General features: G+C 40.6%; 1 protein-coding gene across 2 annotated transcripts in view; it reads left to right on the top strand.

The window, feature by feature from the left end:
* The first annotated feature begins 5,886 nt into the window (after positions 1-5,886).
* Positions 5,887-23,067, top strand: part of stk38a (serine/threonine kinase 38a) — a 32,825-nt gene continuing 15,644 nt past the window's right edge. For both annotated transcript variants that reach the window (XM_049581711.1, XM_049581710.1), the window contains exons 1-5: positions 5,887-5,945; positions 15,602-15,739; positions 18,001-18,052; positions 22,169-22,291; positions 22,945-23,028. In XM_049581711.1, the coding sequence (XP_049437668.1) occupies positions 15,609-15,739; positions 18,001-18,052; positions 22,169-22,291; positions 22,945-23,028 (390 nt within the window). In that variant the 5' untranslated portion in view covers positions 5,887-5,945; positions 15,602-15,608. The remainder of the gene's footprint in view (positions 5,946-15,601; positions 15,740-18,000; positions 18,053-22,168; positions 22,292-22,944; positions 23,029-23,067) is intronic.

Here is a 23,067-nt window from a genome sequence, read left to right as displayed (position 1 = left end):
CATAACAGAGCGCAGTATGAATTAAAATTGTAATTGCCAATAGTGACAAGTAATATTTATGTGCTTTACTAAATTTACACAAGCACTACGAGTGGTCAGGAGCAGGGCAGAAGGAGCAGTGAGAGCCACTGCTTCTACTGAGCTCATTCAAGTTAAGTTACACCAGGGGTTCACTTACACCACTTTTCACAGTTGGAAATGTCAAATGTGGTGGCCAAAAAGTGCAAAACGTAACTACACAAAACAAATTTACAAAACAGAAGGAACATTTCAGAGAACAGCATCTTAGAGAGGTTTAGGCACCAAAACTACTTGATTAGGTTTAGGAAAAGATCACGGTTTGTGTTAAAATAATTACGTTACTTAGAGATGTAAGTTAACTAACATAGTTAAAAGAAGTAAGGCAGCATGATGGTACAGTGGTTAGCATTGTCACCTCACAGCAAGAGGGTTCCTGGTTTGAACTCTAGTTGGAGGGTTTGAACCCCGGGGGGTGGGGGAGCCCTTCTGTGCAAAGTTTGCATCTTCTTTCCGAGTCAGCATGGGTTCTCATTGGGTACTCCGGCTTTCTCCCACAGTCCAAAGACAATGGTTGACTCTAAATTGATCGTAGGTGTGAATGTGAGCATGAATAGTTGTCTGTCTCTATGTGTCAGCCCTGTGATAGTCTGGCAACCCGTACCCTGCCTCTCACCCAGTGTCAGCTGGGATAAGCTCCAGCCCCTCTGCGACCCTTAACCAGATAAGCGGTTACGGCAAATGAACGCGTGAATGAGCTGAAATAATTCAACACTGACTTTTGGTTTCACACAGGACACAAAGAATGCTGTCCTGGGTGAAAGTCCTGTGTTTGTTTGATCCATCCCAAACCCCTCCCTACATAGAGTTTGTTACAAAGGTAGGACCAAGTCATTGTTTTGCAAGTCACAAGTAAGTCTCAAGTCTTCACACTCAAATCCTGAATCAAGTCTCAAGTCAAGACTAACAAGTTCTGAGTCAAGTCCCACATCAAGACTGACTTTCTCCTTATTTGTTCAAACAAGTTTCTAAGATCTGTAATTTTCAATCCACTTATTTTGCATATTGCAATTTGTTTTTGTTGACCACCGCATAGTTTTTGATGCAAACAAAGTTATCTTTGGTATTATTTTTTCAACTGGTGCTCAGTAACATTAGTTCTTGGTTCTCTCCTGCAACTTCTATGGATGCTGCTGGATTGGTTCCAACAAAGTAGATCTAGGGGATCTTCTATTACCTTAAAAATAGCTCAAGAATCAAAGACTTGATGTCAAATCATAATTGCACATGCTTTTATTTCTAGCAGGCTAGATTACTGCAATGGACTGTTCCTGCATCTGTCCAAGGCAGCAATAAGGGAGCTTCAGCTGATCCGTAATGCTGCTGCCAGGGTTGTAACATGAAAGGCTCAGCATTTAACTCCAGTTCTTAGATCACTACACTGGCTACCAGGTTCTTACACAGTCAACTTCAAAATTCTACTTCTTGTCCAGTAATCCCTGATTGGTTTAGGCCCGACATATTTGTCAGATCCTCTGACCCAGTATGAACTGCGCAGACCTCTGTGGTTGACTGGTTTTGGATCACTGGTAATAGTCAGAACTAAACATGATGACAGTGCTTTCAGCTTCTATGTTGCTCAATGTGGAATATATTGCCAGAAAATGTCAGTGAGGGACTAGCATTTATGCATTATTATGATTGTTGACCTCAGAAGTCATTATGTTTTATAGTATGTTATGATTATTGTTACAAAGAATTATAAATAGGGGCGTCGGTAGTGTAGTGGATAGTGCCGGCGCCCCATGTACAGAGGCAATGCCTCGCTGCAGCGGTCGCAGGTTCGACTCTGGCTTGCAACCATTTGCTGCATGTCACCCTCCGCTCTCTCTCTCTCTCTCACAACATTTCACTCTGTCCTGTTCATTAAAGGCAAAAAGCCCAAAAATAATAATAATAATAAAAAGAGGAATTATAAATATTATGAGTACCTATACTGTAACTATAAATATAAAGTACTAAAGCAGATTATAACACATAATAAGTATGTTTATAATGCATTATAGATATGGGCATCATACAAAATGTAACCTTAACATTTAGTCATTTCCTGATTGGACACTGGGGGGATTTATCTAATTGTGATAGGTCAGCCGTGGTAACACATTTACAGAGCCAAACTACATACTACATCCAAATGTGAAATACAGTTATAGGACACAAACTACATAAAGCATGCAATCAAATGATAGATGGACCATTTGAATGTAATATTATCTGTCAACATTTGTGCAAAGTAATGGTCCTGCAGCACAGATGGCAAACCATGACGGCGCAAGCTGTCATCCACTAGTTAGCTAAAGCCTCTTGTATTTTGCAAAATGGAAGAGCTGGAGGACTATGGCAGATTATGAGGACAAAAAAGTGAGGAGGAGAATTTTTTTAAAATTTGTATTACGAGAATTAAGTCGAAATGTCGAAAATGAAGTTAGAGTAGCAGAATTTTTCCTTCCCTCCCATTCCTGCATTCGTCTCTCCATTCCTTCTCTATTTTGTAGAAAGTAACAAAGGTGCTTAGGAGAAATATGTTGGAGTAAAAGAGTACATTTTATTTAGGAAATGTAGTGGAGTAAAAGTGACAGATGATAGAAATATAAAAACTCAAGAATGTATCCTCCCCAAACATAACATAACACTTAAGTACTGTAACACCACTGGGTAAGGGTTAGGTAAAGAAAACACATCTGCCTACATGTGCCTGAGCACACACATGCGTATCATCTCTGCACAAGCAGAGTTCAAATGCATGCACGGGCCCACGCATGCTACTCAACCATGCATGAGACTGTTTGCACTGATGTGTTATACATTGTAATGTTTTAGTGACAAGTCATATGTTAGGGAAGTATTGAGCATACGACTAGTTAATGAGACTTGGATTGTACTGCGTGAGTTGTGTAAGAGTAATGGATGTTTTATATAGTTTTGCTGTTGTCAAAATGCAGTCCGGTCCCCATTTACATGTATTTCAGTTCTTGAAGAATGTTCACCTTTTTTGGATTCTCTGTTCACCATGGATTCATGCAATAAAAACAAAGTTTTCTTCATGATTTGAATGTAACACACAGTGAGTAATTGTCATACAAATGGTTACTGTGTGGGTGAAGTATTCATTTAACCCACACTTGATGCGCACTTTTCCTAATACAGCCTCAAAGCAGCTTTCAGAACTAAGAGTGTCTCACAATTTACCACCATCTACTGCCCCACGCCAGTCCAGCTGTTTCTTGGCAGAATTGGGGCTAGTTTTTGGACTAACAGTAATCAGCGGACATGAATATGTTATTTGATGATATGCTGGATTCAGTAAAGTTATGGCAGAACCAGGGTTGCACGATAGTATCGCCTGATATTGGCTTTAAAAAGAAAATTACGTAATCAGCTAACATGCTGATAATATGGGTGTGTCATCGGTATCGGCTTCAAAATGAACTATCAGCATTGGCCAACATGATTTTTTGTATTTTGCACAATAAATAAATATTGCATACATTGAAAAGTATTTCATGCCTCCATCTGCTGGTGGGCCATCACAATAAGACTATGCATGCGGAATATGATGTTAATGCCACTACAGAATGGACTTGATGATCACTAAAAGTAGGTTGGGAAGAAAGTGGATATATCGCTTTTGGTATTGGCTCCCGGTCAAATGAGTTGTTACATATCAGCATATCGGATATCGGCACAAAATCCAATATTGCGCATCCCTAGGCAGAACGTCTGCAGATGGTTATCGTATAATACTAACAATCTGTTCCCTTTGATGGGACTAATAAGCATAAAGTCGCTTATCTAACACTGTCAAGATGAATATTGAATATTATACCATTTCATCCAATATTTAGAGAACAATGTTCCACTATTGAAAATATTTGTCTTATCACAAAGAAGCCACTGGAAATAATCTGCTTTGTATTTTTTATATATACACTGGATGTGCTTCAAAAGACTTCAGTTTATTCATTTTATTAGTCCTCAGCTCCTGTAACTGAAATACTATGTGGTTAATCATACATATTTGTTCCAACAGTTCACCTGAGCACAACTGTGCAGTGCACAGTGGCCTATTTGTATGAGCGATGGGATGTCTCCAATTAATCAAGTGTATCCAGATGAGCTCTGATAAACTTCCAAACACTAATTGTAAGTACAAGAAATATGTCACACAAGTAGGCACATGAAGAAGGAAGAGGAGTAGGAGAGGGAGATACTACTTTTCGCCTTTGACAGTATCACCCCCTGATCCATTTCAGTCTCCATGAGGCAAAGTTTGCTTTTCTTTTTGTAAAGGTATGAACTACAGAATAAGGGCTTTGTTTCAGGACAGCATGGTCTGTGTTCCTGCAACACCATTTCATTGGAGTGATTTTGTTAGTGACAGTTTCTCCTATTAGATAAGGTAAAAGAAGTGTCATTTGAAGTGATCCACAGATTTTATCTGGCAAAATATTTTTTGAAGGAGTCAAAAGGTGACATTGATATAAACTGCTCTTTTTGTGAATTATATCCTGAAATGTTCTCCCCTTTATTTTGGTCCTGTGCTTTTATATACGCAACTCAGAATCCTGACACATACAGAAATACTCTGATGATACAGCTATTGTGGGTTGTATCAGGAGTGATCAGGAGTGAGAGTGCAGGGACCTTGTGGATGCCTTCAGGGGCTGGTGCAGTAAGTGCTGTCTCCACCTGAACACAGCCAAAACCAAGGAGATGGTGGTGGATTTCAGAAGAAAGAGGTCACCATACAGGGTCTCCATACAGGGGGAAGACATTGTGTTGGTGCACACCTACAAATATCTGGGGGTCCTCTTGGGTGAGAAGTTGGACTGGTTTTCTAACACCGACGCCCTCTACAGGAAGGGGCAGAGCCACCTGTTCTTCCTGCGGTTGCTGAGGTCCTTTGATGTGTGCGTGGAGATGTTGACCATGTTCTATCACACGGTGGTGGCTAGTGCACTCTTATATACTGCAGTGTGTTGGGGAAGCAGCTTGACTGCCAAAAACACCAAGTGTTTGGACAGGCTGGTTTAAAAAGTTGGCTCAGTGCTCAGCAGGAGACTGGACCCAAGATGGGCACACTGAACAAACTGAAAGCTATAATGGACAACAGCAGACACCCTCTCCACAGCCTCCTGGAGCAACAGAGGAGCAGCAGCAGCAGCAGGCGGCTCATCTTACTGCATTGCAGAACAGAGCGTTTCAGGAGATCCTTCGTCCCCACAGCAATAATACTGTTTAACACCGCCTGAATCCAGTCACACACACACACACACACACACACACACACACACACACACACACACACACACAAACAAACATCACATTAACCACAACTGGACTGGACTGTGGAATGGAATTTATTTTAATTTAATTTTAATTTGATTTTCAATTTCTTTTTGTGCACTTATTTTAAGTTATTTTATTTAATACCACTGTATTGTTGTTGATAAGGGGAAGTGTGTTGATTGTTTTTTTTTTTTATGAGCTGCTGGACAGGTGAATTTCCCTTTCAGGAATGAATAAAGTTCTTTCTATTCTATCCTTGGAAAGATATTGTTAAATCATAACATATAATTTATGTTACATTTTGTTTTACTTTTGTTGTCCTTTCAGTTTGATACTGACTTTTGTTTTCTTAATGTTCCATTTGAATTTGTATTATTCTGTTCAGATATGTTTCAGCTCACACTGTATCTTAAAAGCTCACAATAAAGTTTATTAATCATTTAAAAAAAAAAAAGAGCTGGTGGTGGTGTAGGTGCTGGTTTGGCCACTGGGTGTCATGTTGAGTTCAAACTGACGGTGACGCAACCTTCTGCGGAGCAGAGGAAGAGACGGCAGATACCGCACCTTCGACCAAGGTAAGTGAACAAAGACCAACTGTAAAAATATTGAATGAAAGGACAAGTGGAAACAATGTAGAACATTTTCTTAAGTTAAGTCTCTTACTAACTGAATTGTAAACGCTCTTTGTTATGTTATGTTGTATTTGAAAAAACAAACGACTCAATCTGTGGTAACAGATAAGTGGCTAACACATACTAGCTAACTTTCCTTAGCTATTCGCTTTGGATAACTTCAAGTAGTCAAGTTCGTGAAAATGGAAATCAAGGTTTTCTGGTTAACGCTTTCAAAATAAAACTCAAAATAACAAGTATAGGATGAATTAGTCCTCCAAATAAACGTGACTGTTTTATTTTGAAGACATTTTCCGCTGTTATTCATACTTCCTCTGCATGACTTGACGAAGCCAGGAACTTTAATAGCTAACTAACGTTAGCTAGCTAACAAACGTTAGCAGGTTAAAGCATTTGTTTGTGAGGCTATGGGTTAACGAAAACTATGTGAGCTTAGAATTTTAAATTCTAACTCAATCAAGGCTACGCTAAAGTGCGTTAAGTATTGAGTCAAGTTGCTCTATAGTTTTACTCTTTCGTATATGGCACGTATGGCTGCGTTGCAACAGAAAGTAACAACTTTGGTAACGTTAGCTAGCTGCATGTTGTTGACACTGGTCAGGTCAATCTGTAACTAACGTTAGATCAATAAGCCGACAGTCTTTATCACCCCCATTTTGTAAATATAATCCATCACTGCCCGGCGTGTGTGTTGTTGATGAAAGACGACACGTTTAGCTCTCGGTTAATTTCTGTGCAAACAAGGCGACATTACCCGAAACGCCAACTACATTATCACCGGTAGGTTCTGCAGTTACGCCCAACGTTACCCGTTAGCTTCTTCCCGAACTCCAATAACTGCCTTTTAACAAAAAGAAACTAGTTACCGTCCATTCCCAGGCTGTTTATAGGCCAGTTATGACTGGGGCTGTGGGCTGTTTTGAACCGTTTTGTGCCGCACCAAACACAGTTTGACAATTAAAAAGTTTCTTGAAGGATTATATGCACAATTAAAATGCTTCTTCAAGTAAGCATTATGTGAAATTGGCTGCATTTATTCAGTATCCTCCTCTGTCTAAATAAGCACTTAAAACTCTTTGCATGGTGAGCCTATTGTAAGTTTGGTGAGCCAGTCCTTTGAATTACATCCCAAACAGACGCTTCTTGCTTACTAAAGCATAGTAATGTCTGACACCTTGATGGGAAAGTTTTATCCATCTAATGAACATATTGTTAAAAGATTTAAAAGAGACATTGATGTGAAATACACTCTCTGTTCTGTAAATATTGAAACTGTTACTCATTTATTTTGGCACTGCCCCATTGTCAAAACCCTCTGGAGTGATATTTGTAATTTTATTGCTAACAATATTGAAAAAAATTAAGCTGTTTGGACTCTTTGACTTTAACAGAAATACGGCAAAACCCAATGAAACATTTATTATTAATCTCATCATACTTTTGGCAAGATTTCACATTCACAAATGTAAGTTTACACATAGAAAACCTTCTTTTGTTGCTTTCTGCAGTGAGGTCAAGTAGTACATCGTTTCCATTAAATTTTCCCTTAATCAAAACGCAGTCAAAACCATGAATATTTGTGATCATTTTAATATTTTCTTGTAAACTCTTATCCCCCTTGGCATATGTGATATGTGACATATGTGTAATGTTGAAGATTTGCATTTTGTAAACTTCTTATGTGTTAAATAAAGTTTTGGAAAAAATAAAAATAAAAAATCTTGATGGAAAAGTCAGTATAGCAATCTTACAAGGTTGGACCTGTAACATTTCCCCAATACTCCAACACGTCTAAAATGAATGCTATCAGTTAAAAATAAAGTGAAGTTCAGTGGACTTATTATTACAGTGTCCTAAAACTTTCATATTAGTCATGTAAGTATTGTATTAAAACAAATTTGAAAAAATCTGAACCTAATTTTTTAAACAGAGAGAGTAACTGCACATCTTACTCCAAATCAGTTTAATGAGCCAGGAAACCATGCTGCATCAATGAAATCGGATCAACTTTCTACCTCACTATACAGTATGTCACATAAGTGAGTACACCCCTCCCATTTTTGCAAATATTTTATTATATCTTTTCATGGGACAACACTATAGAAATGACACTTTGATATAACAACAACATAACATAAGGGACAGTTGTCTTGGTGCTCTTCACCAAGGTGCCACACATGCTGAAAGAACACCAAGACAACTGTCCCTTGCCTACAGTCAAGTATAGTGGTGGCAGCATCATGGTTTGGGGCTGCATGAGTGCTGCCGGCTCTGGGGAGCTCGGTTCATTTAGGGAAACATGAATTCCAAGCAGAGCATGATCACCCCTCTTCAGAAACTGAGCCTCAGTGCAGTTTTCCAGCATGATAATGACCCAAAACACACCTAGTAGATGACAACTGCCTTGCTGAAGAAGCTGAAGCTGAAGGTGATGGACTGGCCAAGTATGTATCCAGCCCTAAACTCACCTGTGCACCTGTGGGCCATCCTCAAGCTGAAGGTGGGGTAGCGCAAGGTGTCTTCACATCCATCTGCTCCATGATGTCATCATGGAGAAGTGGGAGAGGATTCATGAAGCAACATGTGAGCACTGGTGAATTCCATGCCCAAAAGGGTTAAGGCAGTGCTAGATAATAATGGCTGGCACACAAATATTGACACTTTAGGCACAATTTGGACATGTTCACTGTGGGGTGTACTCACTTATGTTGCCAGCTGTTTAGATGTTGATGGCTGTGTTTTGAGTAATTTTCAGAGGAAGGTAAATCTATACTACTATACAAGCTGTACACTGACTACTTTAAGTTATATCAAAGTGTCATGTCTATAGTGTTGTCCCATGAAAAGATATAATGAAATATTTGCAAAAATGGGAGGGGTGTACTCACTTATGTGACATACTGTAATTCCAATTTTCATTCATGCATTAGGCCTGCAATTGCAGGCCTCAGCAATTAAGGTTGTCCAAGTGCCTTGGGCAAGGAAAATGAAGCTGTGGGCTACAAATTGTAGCAATGATTACCCTGGTAACAGGAGTTTAGTTGGATGGTGTTAGAGGATGTGGGTGAAACTCCAATATGTATTGCGCAGTTTTCCACAAGTTTGAGAGCAAGGCAGATAAAATGGTGTCATTTTTTTAAAGGAATGTTGGGGTTTCCCACACATTCATTTATTTGTGGTGGCCTGCCATGATTAAAACATCTGCCACAATGTCTTGATTTTCTATTTTTGGAGTAGGACCATTCATTAGGAGTGCTATTGGAATATTGGTAAACACTGCATAATAAATAATAATACAATTAAAACATTTAATGTAAGACACATGATAATGATGAAACTTGACAGTTAACTTTAGTCTTTGTTGTTATTTGATAATCACAAGGGACAAGTAAAAGTTTACTTAAGGCACATACATTTTTGCCCACTCCGCCAGTTAAAATCAAAAACATTAACTTTGAGCCCTGAAATGGCTCTACCTGATTTAATTTGCATTGACTCTCCCAAAATTTTGAATAAGGTGCACAGGCTGCATGTATGAAAGCACCTACTGTTCAGTTATTTTATCATTTTCTTTTTTCTTTTACCTTTGTCAGTACACAAATGTACAGTGTAGAAATTATTGATAGAGTGTATTTCTTGAAAGTATTCTGTGTCATGACTGTGTTTTTCCACTATCCCGGAATCTGCATGAAGTCTAGAGAAGCTCAGCTTGCCTCCAAACCTTTCTATCTCATAGAAAGACTCCACCATCAGTTCTTGCACAATACAGATTTCCTCATCATTTCTTCATAGCTACACTGTGTTATCATCACTGCTCAGCTCAGACAGCAGAACCAGCTACTTTCCTTCCTCTTTTTCAGGGCAAACAGTTAAGTCATTTCATAGTAACAATTTTTGAGAACTCTGGCAAAATAGTATGTGCCAAAAAATAGTCTTTTATTTATAAAACTCTTTGCGTGCACACTTGCAGGTAGGGCTGGGCGATATGGAGGAAACCAAAAATCACAATATTTTTTACTAAGTACCTCTGTCATATTGCCATGACAGTGTTTCGCCTAGGGTTACAGCTGTGGGATATATGTGTGTGTGTGTGGGTGGGTGTGGGTGTGGTGGTATAAAAACTAAATCGGGGAGTGCAGCAAAATGCCGCCTGCCTACTTTTGTTTATACTACGGACACACCGATCCGATATTAGGATTGGACATCGGCTGCGAGATTAACATTATAGCTGGATCGGGTATCTGTAAAGGCAGCTGAGCCATAAGACTGATCCTTCCCCTTTAAAGGCGCTGTATGTAAGAATGTGGCCAAAACGGTTACTGCACTCAAATTCAAAATACTGCCGCAAGTCATGTCCGCCCCCCCTCCCCTACAGATTCGAGGTTGCTGGACAGCGGCACGCCGAAGACTGATTTGTTTGCCCACAGGCGGCTGCCGTGGCACGGCTGTGTCGCCGCGTCCTTGATCTTCGGTTTTCCAGCAGACCGTTCGAGCAAGTCCGGCTTCTCTGCTGCTAACGCTGCTGCCGGGATACAGCTGAGGAGGAGCCGGCTGCTAATGCTATGTACCGGGACACTGCTAATGCTGGTTGCTGTGCTGCTGTAGCTCAGTCGTAACTGTAGCTGATGCTGAGACTGAGACTCTACTGACTGCGTGACTAGTAGATGGCGGTGGGTGGCGCAACAGGCCAAAACACAAATTCAAAACATAAACGTGATTTGAGGACTGTAAAAATGTTTTTTAAATGCGAATATTCTGGCTGTACTATTGTTGTCGGTGAGATCAGTATGTTATACGAACATTATTCCTTAGTCTCTGTGACATATTAGGATGATTTTACTACTGTTTGCTTTAGATTTCTTACATATAGCTCCTTTAAATCTTTGCGACACAGGCTACATCATATGGCACGTGTGCTGCATGCCGCGAGAGTTGATTAGAGAGTGGCAAACAAAAACAGCATGGAGCGAACGAAAGGGTCTGCTATATGGAGGTATTTGGCGCACTGCCACTGCTGATTTTTATTTTTATTTATTTATTTATTTTTCTTCATCTTAGCTCTTTAGAAACTACTGTTATATTATTTGGCTCTACGGATGCTTCATATCCAGGTCAATTCACACATTTGTGAGTAAAGCATATAAGAGGAGAGGAGATGTGCAGAGACACACAGGTGAGCACGCTAGAGCATGGCTTGGGCCGCATTTTCCTGACCAAACCTGAGCCGAGCCCGGCGCAATTTGTTACCTGGCAGTTATTGTTATGGACAGTGTATAAATAACCATCAAAAGACTGCTGTTATGCACAGACAAACCCACTGCTCATATAGCAGCGCAGCACAGCGCTTAGTTGGAGCGGAGCCTGTGTTGCATTCAGGCGCCAGGGTTCAAGGCTAAGGGTTTTTTTCACTTGCCCAGTCGGGCAAGTTGGTCAGCGGCAATCTTTGTCAATTGTTCTCTGTCTATAATTTTGCGCCCTACTTGAGCCATGCCCACCTCTATTTATTTTTCACCCCTCTCTCCAGTTCTGCTGTATTAACACCAGGTTTAATATACTTTGCTTCCATCTCTCTGCCCTGCTCTACTCCAACGCTATTTAGCTCTCTCTCTACTATACCAGTAGACTACCACATCCACCTGTCGCACAAAACGCACACAGCAGTGTTTCCCCGAGGATGGAGTTGTAGCAGCAGAGGTGAAGCACACACATGAAAAATAATTTTCACATGCGTGAAACTTTTTTGTATGCTTGCAAAGCACAGCCTGCTGGGATGTTTCTATGTATCTACTGGCACCAGAAGGGCTCTTTAGGACTAAGTACATACAGTACATGTGTGCACAGTATGAGCAGGTGAAATGTCTGTCTAGCTTACATATGAGGTGTCTCAAGATTTAGGAAAATACAGTTTTATTGAATATAATAAAAGTAAAAAGTCACTTGACATGCTGCTGTTTTGTGCTATGACCTATTTCAGTGCTGGAAGTTATTTACGTGACAACGCCTGAATGCAGCACAAGCTCAGCACCAACAGTGCTGTGCTGCACTGCTGTTCGAGCAGCGTGTTTGTCTGTGCGTAACAGCAGTCTGTTGATGGTTATTTACACAGTGTTCATAACAATAACTTTGTCAGCTGACAAACTGCGCCGGGCTCGCGGTCAGGTCTGGTCAGGAAAATGCGGCCTGAGCCGCTCTAGTGTGGTCACCTGTGTGTGTGGCAGAACTCCGCCGTGCACGATACAGAGAGCAGAGGAGAATTGTTACCGCGTGACCATGTAGAGACAGAAATGACACGATGGCATAACGCCATAAATAGTGTATTGTTATGTTATTATATGAAGCGTCCGTCGTGCAAAATAATATCAATGGGGGCTGTGGGCAGGACATTGTTATGTGTGCCTGTGACTTCAGGCAGAGAGACCGCTGCATCAGAGCCGAAGGAGCACGTTTTAAAATACATTTATTTTATCAATTAGTTATTAACTTTTACTATTTTTAGCAACTTGCCCGATTGCGCAAGTGAGTTGTTAGTTTACATGCCTGACCTTGAGTTTTACTTGCCCTGGGCAATCCTTATTGTTGAGCCCTGGGCGCTGTCACGTAAATAACAAATTCCAGTACTTAAATAGGTCATAGCACAAAACAGCAGCATATGTGTCAAGTGTCAAGTGGAATGACTCCCAGCACTTTTTTCTTTTCTCGAGTGAGAAACTGGAGGTGTGGCTTGAGACTGTGTGAAATCAACCAATTGCGTGACTCTCACGGCGAGTGTGTGAGAGTTGGCAGCTATGTGAATCATACAGAAGAGGAGCTGCACATCAGAAGACTATGCTGTCCTCTGCTGTGTTAAAGTAGAAATACAAAAATGGACAGTGGGATAGATGAGTTTTTAGCTCAGAATGCAGGAAAGGATGTAAGAGAAAAGAAATAACACCATCGTCTGATGCAACTCGTCCTATTTTGTTATAACTGTTGTATTCTCTTTTTATAGAAAAACTCAAACTGCAAGAATCAAGCACAATCTATCTTTAATAGATAAACCTCAGAAATAAACCACTAAACCAACTGGCACACACAGGAAGGGAGATTTCCTCTTCTCTGCCTTTCTGGTGTACTACTATTTGTTTTAATATTTGGTTACTGTGTGTATGATTACTGTTTCTGTGTTTGCCCAATTCAGTTTCAGCTGCAACATTTGTATTTCTTTCTAAAAGATTGTATCCGAATTTACTTGAATCTAAATGCTGATGCAGAAGTTATTGCGGCTGTTGCACAACTGTTTACGTTTGTAACAAATAAATAGTTCATTGAATTAATTTGTTTTAATCTTGTTATATTTTGTCTCGGAACTGAAAAAGTCGGATCGGTGCATCCCTAGTTTATACAGAATGTGCCTTTTTTGGGGCAATGGGGGGCGTGAGCAAGTGACAAAACGTGTTGCTCAGCGTGTGACGTAAACGGCCTTGCTCCGAGGGAAGCCACGGCTTTTAAGTCCTTCAGCGATTCTCTCTAGTCGGCCCGTCCTTCACAGTCCCCGTCATTTGACGGTTAATAGCCTCTTCATTTGCGAGGACAAGGAGGTGTGTCTACACACACACACACACACACACACACACACACACAGACCAACCTCTCTCTTGCTACCATTTTTCACCTGCTGTTTTTGAAATCTTTGGCCATCACCTGCCCCTCACATTATTCGATTTCACCTACTTGAATGGCTTGTAGAGTGAATAGAGGACAGGAGGGAGGGGGCAGTATTGCGCATGTGTGGCTTTCGGGTGCGTTTGATTTGCAACACAAGACAACGAGAGTAAACTGACAAGAAGCGCATAATTGTTTTATGTCAATTATTTTGTTTTCATAATAGTTGAAAGCCCAAATTGTAATCTAGATTAAAATTCGATTAATCGAGCAGCCCTATTATATGTACACAAATCTAAGTCATTAAAACTGGAAATCCTGATAACATTCATAAAAGGATTCAAAATACTAAAATATCAAAAGCACTAAAAGCATCCAAGGACCACTGAAAACACGTAGGCCTGTGTCTTCAGATTTGTCTTTTAAGTGTCAAAGGAGGGAGAACATTTGATTTAAAGTGGAAGGCTCTTCTAGAGATTTGGAGCAGCAACTGCAAAGGCACGACCTCCCTTACCCACTGGCCTCGATCGTGGGACAGTTAAAACACCTTGTTCTAAAGATCTAAGGGGCATAGAGTTTGAGTTAGGGATGGGTATCATTGAGATTTAACGATACTGCTTGATACTCTTTATCGTTTTGGTACTTTATTGTTACTGTTATCTGTTCTTTGTCATTTCTGAATAATTGCTTTTGAGAAAATATATCAATCTAGAAGAATAAATTCAGGATTATTGAATATTGTAAACATAACTAAATGTTGTTTCTAGAGTAGTAACAGTAATTTTTACAACAGCAAAGTCACTATCTAAATAATATTTCTACCATGACTGTACTGAGTGAGATTTAGTTTTTATCCGTCACTGTAAGTCATTCCTCCTGTCCTCCTGTCCTCTGTCCTCTGGGGCTATTTGTGTCAGCCAGCAGCTAAGTTTAAAATAATTTGCCCAGCTTTTATATGAGTGGCAAACTAAGCTAAACAGTTAGACTACATAAGATATCATTTTAGCTTATTAGTAACAATTTGCTATGAACCAAACAACGTAGCATTAGTGACGGTGGACAAGGGACCGCAGACAGAACATACTGAAAATCACTGTCTGCATGTTTATATGTTTATGCTTGTGAACAAGTGTATTAATGAAGTGTGCGTGCATGCGTCAAAGAGCAGAGGAGAATTGTAAATGACAGTGCGCTGCTGTTAGTTGCATATAGGGGAAATGCTGCTCTTTTTGGTACGAATTCTTCTGGGTCATTGTGTACAGTTACTTCGCTTTTAGGACTCTCTCCGGCAGCCATTCTTGCCTCTAAACTTTGGTCTATGCTCTCACTGTCGCCGACTCTAGCATGCCTGTGGTGTGCAGCGGTGAAATGGGTCCCCGCTGAAACACTTTCCCGCCTCGCACGTTCTGGACGTTGTTTTGGCTATTCACCGGTATTGCGGTATATGAAAAATTCATATCAAAATGAAAATAAATACCGGTTTTCGGAACGAACTGGTATACCGCCCAGCCCTAGTCAGCAGCATACCGTTTGACCCTCTCCTTTGTGCTCTGATGGTGGTAAAGTGATGGTGAGACAGAGCTGAGGAAATACTGAGCAGAATTTGATCTGAGATTTGAGTTGGCTTATATCTTTTACAATTGAGAGGTGCTTATTTAACTGCTCTGGCTCACTAGCACAAGCACACATAACACTGCTGCATATTTGTGCCTAAGCGTCAGATATAAATGAGGCTCCTGCTCAGCGTTGTAACTTCTAAACTTCGTAGTCTACTCTGCTGCTTTGTTAATCCCTCCATCATTACATCCCACCTCCTGCTCCTCAGTGGTTCAGTGTTTTTCCTCAGCTGTGTGACAGCATTTTGAATGGCCATGTACTTCCAGCAGCGTGGACTGACAGGGGATATACTGTACTGTAGACATACTCTCTAACTTCTTCATCTGTGTGTGTTTTTCCAGGCAAAGCATGGCAATGACTGGCCCAAGCTCGTGCTCCTCCATGAGTAACCACACCAAGGAACGGGTCACTATGGCCAAAGTGACCCTGGAGAACTTCTACAGTAACCTCATCGCTCAGCACGAGGAGAGAGAGATGAGGTAACATCCACAACTTTGAGATCTGCACATGATGTGCATGTGACTTTTTGCAGCACTTTGCACTGCACAATTTAATTCACAGTAAAACCAACATTATAGCTGCTCCTGCTCATGAGTTCCCACACATACATCCATGTTTCAGTTTTGTGTGTGTGTTTGGGTTTCATCAGCGGGTGTGGTTTATGTCACAGTTAGGTTGAGGCAAGACCACTTCCTGTTATGACAGGTTACATCAGAGTGTAGTCATCACCACCCTTGTTTATTTAGCATGGAGGTGTGGTGATTTTTTTCTCTTAATGCAGATTTCAATCACCGAGTGGTGATGATGATAATAATAGGCTTTCTGTTAACTAAATTGGTTGTCTCCAAGCCCGTACTGAGTTAAGAATGCAACGGGATGCAATTAAACAGTCCGGTCTCTAGAAACAGGATCCTTTGAGTTAGGGCTGTGACCAGGGGCGAAAATCCCATTTCATAGTTGGGGGGACAATAAACAGTAAGTTTTTAGAGAATAATTCCAGGGGGGGGGGGGGGACAAGGAAAAAAAGTTGTAGCCTGTCTTTTATACAGCATCTTTTACAGCAATTTGACACTTTAATCTTCTCTCTATCTCTCCAACAGACAGGCATAGGACCTTTCTTAGCACTGGCTGAGTCCACCTGCACATGTCCAGATTTAAAACAAAATCACTGAAATCTAATTAACATGTTCACATCGACAACAGTCAGGTGCGCCGTGCTGTCCAAGGTGCTGAGTGTGTCTGGAGCAGAGCAGGTCGCTGTCTCCCTGTGCACAGTAGTGTGACAATCTATGCTATTAAGTAAACGGAGAAAACATGTCTCTCATTGTTTAATAGCAGCAAAACAATAACAATATTCATCAAAGACAGAAACTCGATCTCTCTCCTTCTCTCCCTCTTTTTTCTCTGGCTCAGGTGTGTCGAATGTTGTTTTACCGGCAGTGAGAACATAACTTTAAAAAATGTTTGAAAGAAAAGTAACCAAAGCAAATGTGTAATACTGAATATTTGATTTGTTTACAAGGTATTTTGAATTTTGAAACCTGTTTTATTGACCTGTTCGTAATAAATTACTTTTTTTGGACTTTAAACATTTATCTCAGCATTGCAAGTTATTGATAACGAGAGAGTCAAGACTCAAGCCAGCAGCAGCCAAATGTAGAAAAGTGGATATACAGTGAATGTCTATACTTATGAGAAATGGTTTAACAACTAAACATGTCCTGCAATTAAACTGGTAAACTGGTTTATAAACAGTGTGCTGTGAGATCTGCTGCTGTGCACCTCACAACTGTGCTTAACAGTCACGCGTAATGACCGCTCCTTGTCAGTTAGACTGCACGTCTTTTATGTTTGTCTCACTGACAGGTGGAGAGCCTACAGACAGGTACCCATTAGCTACAAGCCGCTCCGCCACTGACTGCTCTTGTCCTGTCCTCTCCCTCTTCTTTCTCTCCTGTCCTCTCTGACTATTACTAAACTCTGGCTTTTGAACAATGCAGGAGAAATGTTGCAGACAGTTTATATTATCAGCCTGGACCTGGGGCTTGTTGTAACAGTAAATGGGATGTGTTGTAACTTGTGTAAGTTAAATTGTGTCTGTGTGAGTGTACATCTTACCCCACGATGCGCGATGTGGGCAGCTGGGTCCAGTCTAGCCCCACCCGCTGGAAAGAGTGTGGGATATACCACTACTAGGAATGGGGGGGGGGGGCTAAATCTTTTAAGATTTAAATAGCACATTATTGTGCGATTATAATGAGCACCACTTACATTGTGCTTTTAATAAATACTACTGCATTGTTCAAAAATTATTAATTGTGTCTCAAATTATTCTAAGGGGGTACAGCTTTACTTGAGAGGGGGACATGTCCCCCCTGTCACACCCGGGATTTCAGCCCCTGGCCGTGACTGTAACCACGTGCTGGTCATATCACGGTCATGTGATGCCTAGCGCAGTGTTGCGATATTACCATCAGCACCACAAGGTTTTTTTAAGCCAATAAAGTACTTAATTATTTATAATTTATAATTAGAATTATTGAAAAATGTGTATTTCTTGTTTCGTGTTAAGTGTTTCTACTGCCAGTGTTCTTTCATTAGTGATGGTAGTCACTGGATGTTGCAGGGTTTTTTTCTTGATATTGTTCTTGCCCTTTTGCCAGTGTAACTGATATGATGGGATGTGCATACACTACTTTGTAGCTGTAAAACAATGGTAATGGTCAGTTTTTTTCTTCAGGCAGCAGAAGCTGGAGAAAGTGATGGATCAGGAGGGCTTGGCTGATGAGGAGGTGAGTGACAGACACACGTGTCTGGGTCTGTCCCCCCTGGTAAAAATTAACCAATCCCCTCCTGACAGTAAGCATTCATAATAATTGTCCTCACAAGTGTTTGAACCAATGTCACTTGCACAAAGATGTAGCTTGAGGAAACTGTTTTTTTTTTCTATTTTACACTTCACAAGCAAGTAGTTTATTGATAGATTTAGGTATTATTTACGCATTTCAGTCATCTTTCTTTGACGAGTTAGTGCACATAACAATGTACAACTCCTGAAGTTTGCTAACGGCAAAACACAATCTGGAAGAAGCCTGAGAAGAAAACTCAAAGGAAATAAAATCCCAGAGGCAATACAAAGCACTGATATAGTTTCAGTTGAGTTCTTTATTGTTCCATTGGGGAAAATCCAGCTTGCAGCAAAGCACAGACAAACATAACATCCATAAAAAGATGTTAAAAATGTAAATGTTGAAAATAGGATAGTATAAGACAGTGGTTGCCAACTGGTCCAGCCACCGGGTCCAGATTTCTCCGTAGTCATTTGTTGAGGGTCCCACAGTTAAATACATTCAGCGTCGTACTTGCTTTTGGCCATATTGTTGAGCTGGTTTGTTGTCTCTGTCAAGTAGCTGTCTGTTAATTACTCACTTTACAGCGGAAAATGGCACAAAGAAAATACTAAAATATACACTCTGTGCTCGAAATTTTCTCTGCTTAAAAATAAAGTGTTTTTTTTTTTTATACAAACATGACAGGTTTGTGAGTCACTTGCGGTCCATTCGGAATGGGCTTGCAACCCACTTTTGGACTGCAAAACGGGTGTAAGATAAAGTGCAATGATGCAAAATGTGAGCAAATGTGCACAGATGCAAGGTAACAATTACCTCTCGGGCAACTTAAGCATGTTTATTGCACTAGGAACAAAGCAAAATTTAAATCTGTTGGACCTTGTCCTGGGAGCCATGTATCTCTGGCCTGAAGAGACATGGTTTGAACTGGATTTGTAACAGTACTCTTTGGGGAATTTGTTATTCTTCCATTTCAGCCATCAGTCAGTACGTTTACATGGACAGTTTAATTCCACTTTTAATTGGAATGAACGGCCATTCAGATTAAAAGTGGTCATTCTGATTGAAAATTAAATCCGATTAAAGGGGGTGGTTTATTCCGTTTGTCATTCCGAATGAAAGAGTTTTGTGTGCATGTATACACTCATTCCTCTTTGAGTTCATTCCGGTCTTTCTGCGCATGCTCGTTTCCTTGCCTTTCTGGTGCGATGACGTATATAGCGCACATAGCAACGGGCTGCATAGCAACGGGCTGAGCTAGAGCAGTCGGACTCGTTGCACTCACCGGTTTCCATTCGCCACAGCACGGTCTTCTGCCTCCCTTCTCCTGCTCAACAGATGAAGCATTAGCAGAACAAGGTTGTTGTCGTACTGCTGCTTCAAGAATATAAGCAAAACACACCCGAAAAAGGCAGTAATAACGGCATCGTCAAGCATCTTGTTATCCGGAGCGAGGACCACAGTGTTTTCTTCCGGTAAATGTAAACACGTAACATCCGCCCCGCCCCCTATCCAATCAGAAACCTTCCCTGCCCCAAACCTTGCACAGACCTGAATAAAGGCGATTGAACGGATCTCCCATGTAAACCCTCATTCGGAATTAATATTTCCCATGTAAACTACCTGGAAACACTTTAATTCCGAATGATTTCATTCAGATTCATTTCATTCCGAATGAGAAGCCATCATGTAACCGTAGCCAGTGTTTCCCCTAAGATAAGAATAAGAATAACTTTATTCATCCCCAAGGGGAAATTCAATTATCTGTCAGCTCATCTGTTATATGTCAAAGAATTATAAAGCCTGATGGCTGTTGGTATATAGGATCTTCTCTATCTCTCTGTCCTGCATTGAAGGGAGAGGAGCCGTCCACCACAGTTTTTTTTGGTCCATCAAGGTGTTGTGGAGTGGATGATCTGGGTTGTTCATGATGGCCTCAGACATCTTCATTGTGCATCTCTCCACCACTTCCTCCAGTGTGTCCAACATGACTCTAATCACAGAGCCAGCTCTTTTGACTAGTTTGTCCACCCGCCTTGGATGGAGTTGTAGCAGCGGAGGTGAAGCACATGCACAAATTTTTTTTTTTTGTCACGTGTGCAAAACTTTTTTGTATGCTTGCAAAGCACAGCCTGCTGGGATGTTTCTATATATCTACTGGCACCAGAAGGGCTCTTTAGGACTTAAGTACATACAGTACATGAGTGCACAGTAATGAGCAGGTGAAATGTCTGTCTAGCTTACATATGGTGTCTTAAGATTTAGGAAAATACAATTTTATTGAACAGATAAAAGTAAAAAGTCACTTGACATGCTGCTGTTTTGTGCTATGAACTACTGAAGTGCTGGAAGTTGTTATTTATGTGACAACACCTGAACGCAATACATGCTCTGCTCCAACTAAGTGTGCATACAGTGCTGTGCTGCACTGCTGTGTGAGCAGTGTGTTTGTCTGTGCATTACAGCAGTCTGTTGATGGTTATTTACACACTGTCCATAACAATAACTATGTTAGCTAACAAACTGCGCTGGGCTCAGGTCAGGTTTGGTCAGGCTCTAGCGTGCTCACCTGTGTATGTGTGTACGTGTCTGTGTGTGTATCAAGGCAGAACTCCGCCGTGCGTGATACAGAGAGCAGAGGAGAATTGTTTACACCTGACCATTCAGAGACAGAAATGACACGATGACATAACACAATAAGTAGTATATTGTTATGTTATTATATGAAGCTCTAACTTTAGTTTATGAAGAGATAAGATGGAGCCCTCTCCTCTCCTCTTAAATGCTTTACTCACAAGTGTGTGAATTGTCCTGGATATGAAGCATCTGTAGCTCCAGATAATATAACGGTAGTTTCTAAAGAGCTAAGACGGAAAAATAAATTAAAATAAAGCAGCGGCGCTGCACCACTGCTAGTTGCATATAAGGGAAACACTGCCCATTCTTTGGGATAAGACCTCAAGCTGTTGCACTGCGATCACAAAATCTAAAGGTGCTTTCACACCCAACCTGTTTGGTTCAGTTAGAACATACCCAGCTCCGTTAGCGCAGTTAATAGGGTTCGCTTTGGCTGGTGTGAAAGCTGTCAATCAAACTGTGGTGCGGACCAACAACTGAACTGAGATCGCTCAATAAAGTGGGTTTTAGTCTGCTTTCAAACAGACTCTGGTGCTGTTTGTTTGTGGTGTGAAAGAAAACGAACCAACCACAGGATTTAATGATAGCAGATATGTGATCTTAGCAACAGATAAACCAGTAATAAATCCATGTGCTGATTGTAAAATCGGTCTGCGATCTCTTAATTGATCCTGATAAAGGCCACATACATCCCATAACCTGTTTATGCTAATGCATACATGTAACCATGGTAACACATGCACGTCAGTGAGGATATTTTCCCTGATTAAAAAAAACTGTTAAAACTGCCATTAATGTATCTGGCTCTGTGTACTTTGTCTGTTTATTAAGTCCATTAAAAAGTGTGTGACTGTGATTCCACAGTATTAAGCCCTGAATCATTACTGTATAAGATGCCTTCATTTCATCCTGTCTCTATGTTAGTCATTATTCATAACATGTGACTGATTTGCAGTCTAATGATGGCCTCCTAATAATGCTTACAGTTAGTTATTTCTCTTTGAGCTCTCTGTGAAACCAAAGAAATAAATATTAACACTTTGGAAGCATTAAAGTGCTGCTGCAGAAACTACAGTCAGTCACCAGAATTTGATTTCCCCATGTAGGTCCTGATGATGCAGAATGAAAAGCGCCAATACTGTCCATTCAACAAGTTACCTGTCAGTTGCTAGAACTTCACATTTACTCCTCTTGATTTGTTTGCAAAATGAAATGTCAGTGTGAACAGGATCCAAACCAAAACAAAAATGCAACAATGTATTATTTGTTCCCTCTGGTGCAACCAAATGAGCCAAATTAAATTCCTGGAGTGACTGTATAATAGGGAATTTAAGTTATTGTTTAAAAATATGCTGTTCTGAATCATGTTAAGTAGCAGGTGTGCATCACGCTGGTGTACTTACAGATGTCTGTGCTCTGCAGAAACGTATCCGGCGTTCTCAGCACGCAAGGAAAGAGACTGAGTTTCTGCGTCTGAAACGTACTCGACTGGGTCTGGAGGACTTTGAGTCCCTGAAGGTGATTGGCCGTGGAGCTTTTGGAGAGGTAAAAACCTTTTCCATTAATTTTTTATAACATGATTTTTGTGTGCCATTGTGAACCCAAGGGGTCAGCCCACCTACAAAAAATCTGCCAAATCCTGGATCACAGTAGCACAAAGGTATGAACATACTACATCCAAATATGAATGTGTTGCCTGCCCAGAAAGCTTTCTTATAGTAAGACAGCAAGATAGTGTCAGTGTTGCTCTTGCTTAATAGTTTTCAGAGTATCCCAGTAGATCACCAAAATTGCAAGTATGTTTGTGTTTTATATGTATGCATTGTGATATCCAAGTACACAGACACCATTAATTCCCTGAGCTAATCACCAAAATGACTTCACAGGAGTCTTACAATTTACTTTATATCCAATGGTGGAGATCAATGCTTTTCCTTGCCTGTTGACAGTCAGTAAATGTGTCCATGTATCAAAAGTCTGGAGACATAATTATAGTAGTAGCAAAGTCAGTGACTGTGATTAAAGAGTTCTTTCTCTGTCTGCTCCTCCAAGCATGGAAAATCCATCATGTATCAGCTGAAACACACGTATAATGTTTTTCTTATTGGATAAGACTGTTATTCAGTATTATTTTAAAGTATCCCGCTAAGCAAGTGTTTATTGGTATGGTTGGTATGAGCATTGTTGTTTGCCTTCAGGTTCGTTTGGTGCAGAAGAAAGATACCGGTCATGTCTATGCAATGAAGATCCTCCGCAAAGCTGACATGCTGGAGAAAGAACAGGTGAGGCAACAAAAAAACAAATCCCAAACACGCTGGAAT

The sequence above is a fragment of the Epinephelus fuscoguttatus genome, linkage group LG7 (genome assembly GCF_011397635.1).
Source record: "Epinephelus fuscoguttatus linkage group LG7, E.fuscoguttatus.final_Chr_v1".
Classification (NCBI taxonomy): Eukaryota; Metazoa; Chordata; class Actinopteri; order Perciformes; family Serranidae; genus Epinephelus; species Epinephelus fuscoguttatus.
Note: the sequence above shows the minus strand (reverse complement) of the source record. Positions and strands in the feature narration are given on the sequence as shown.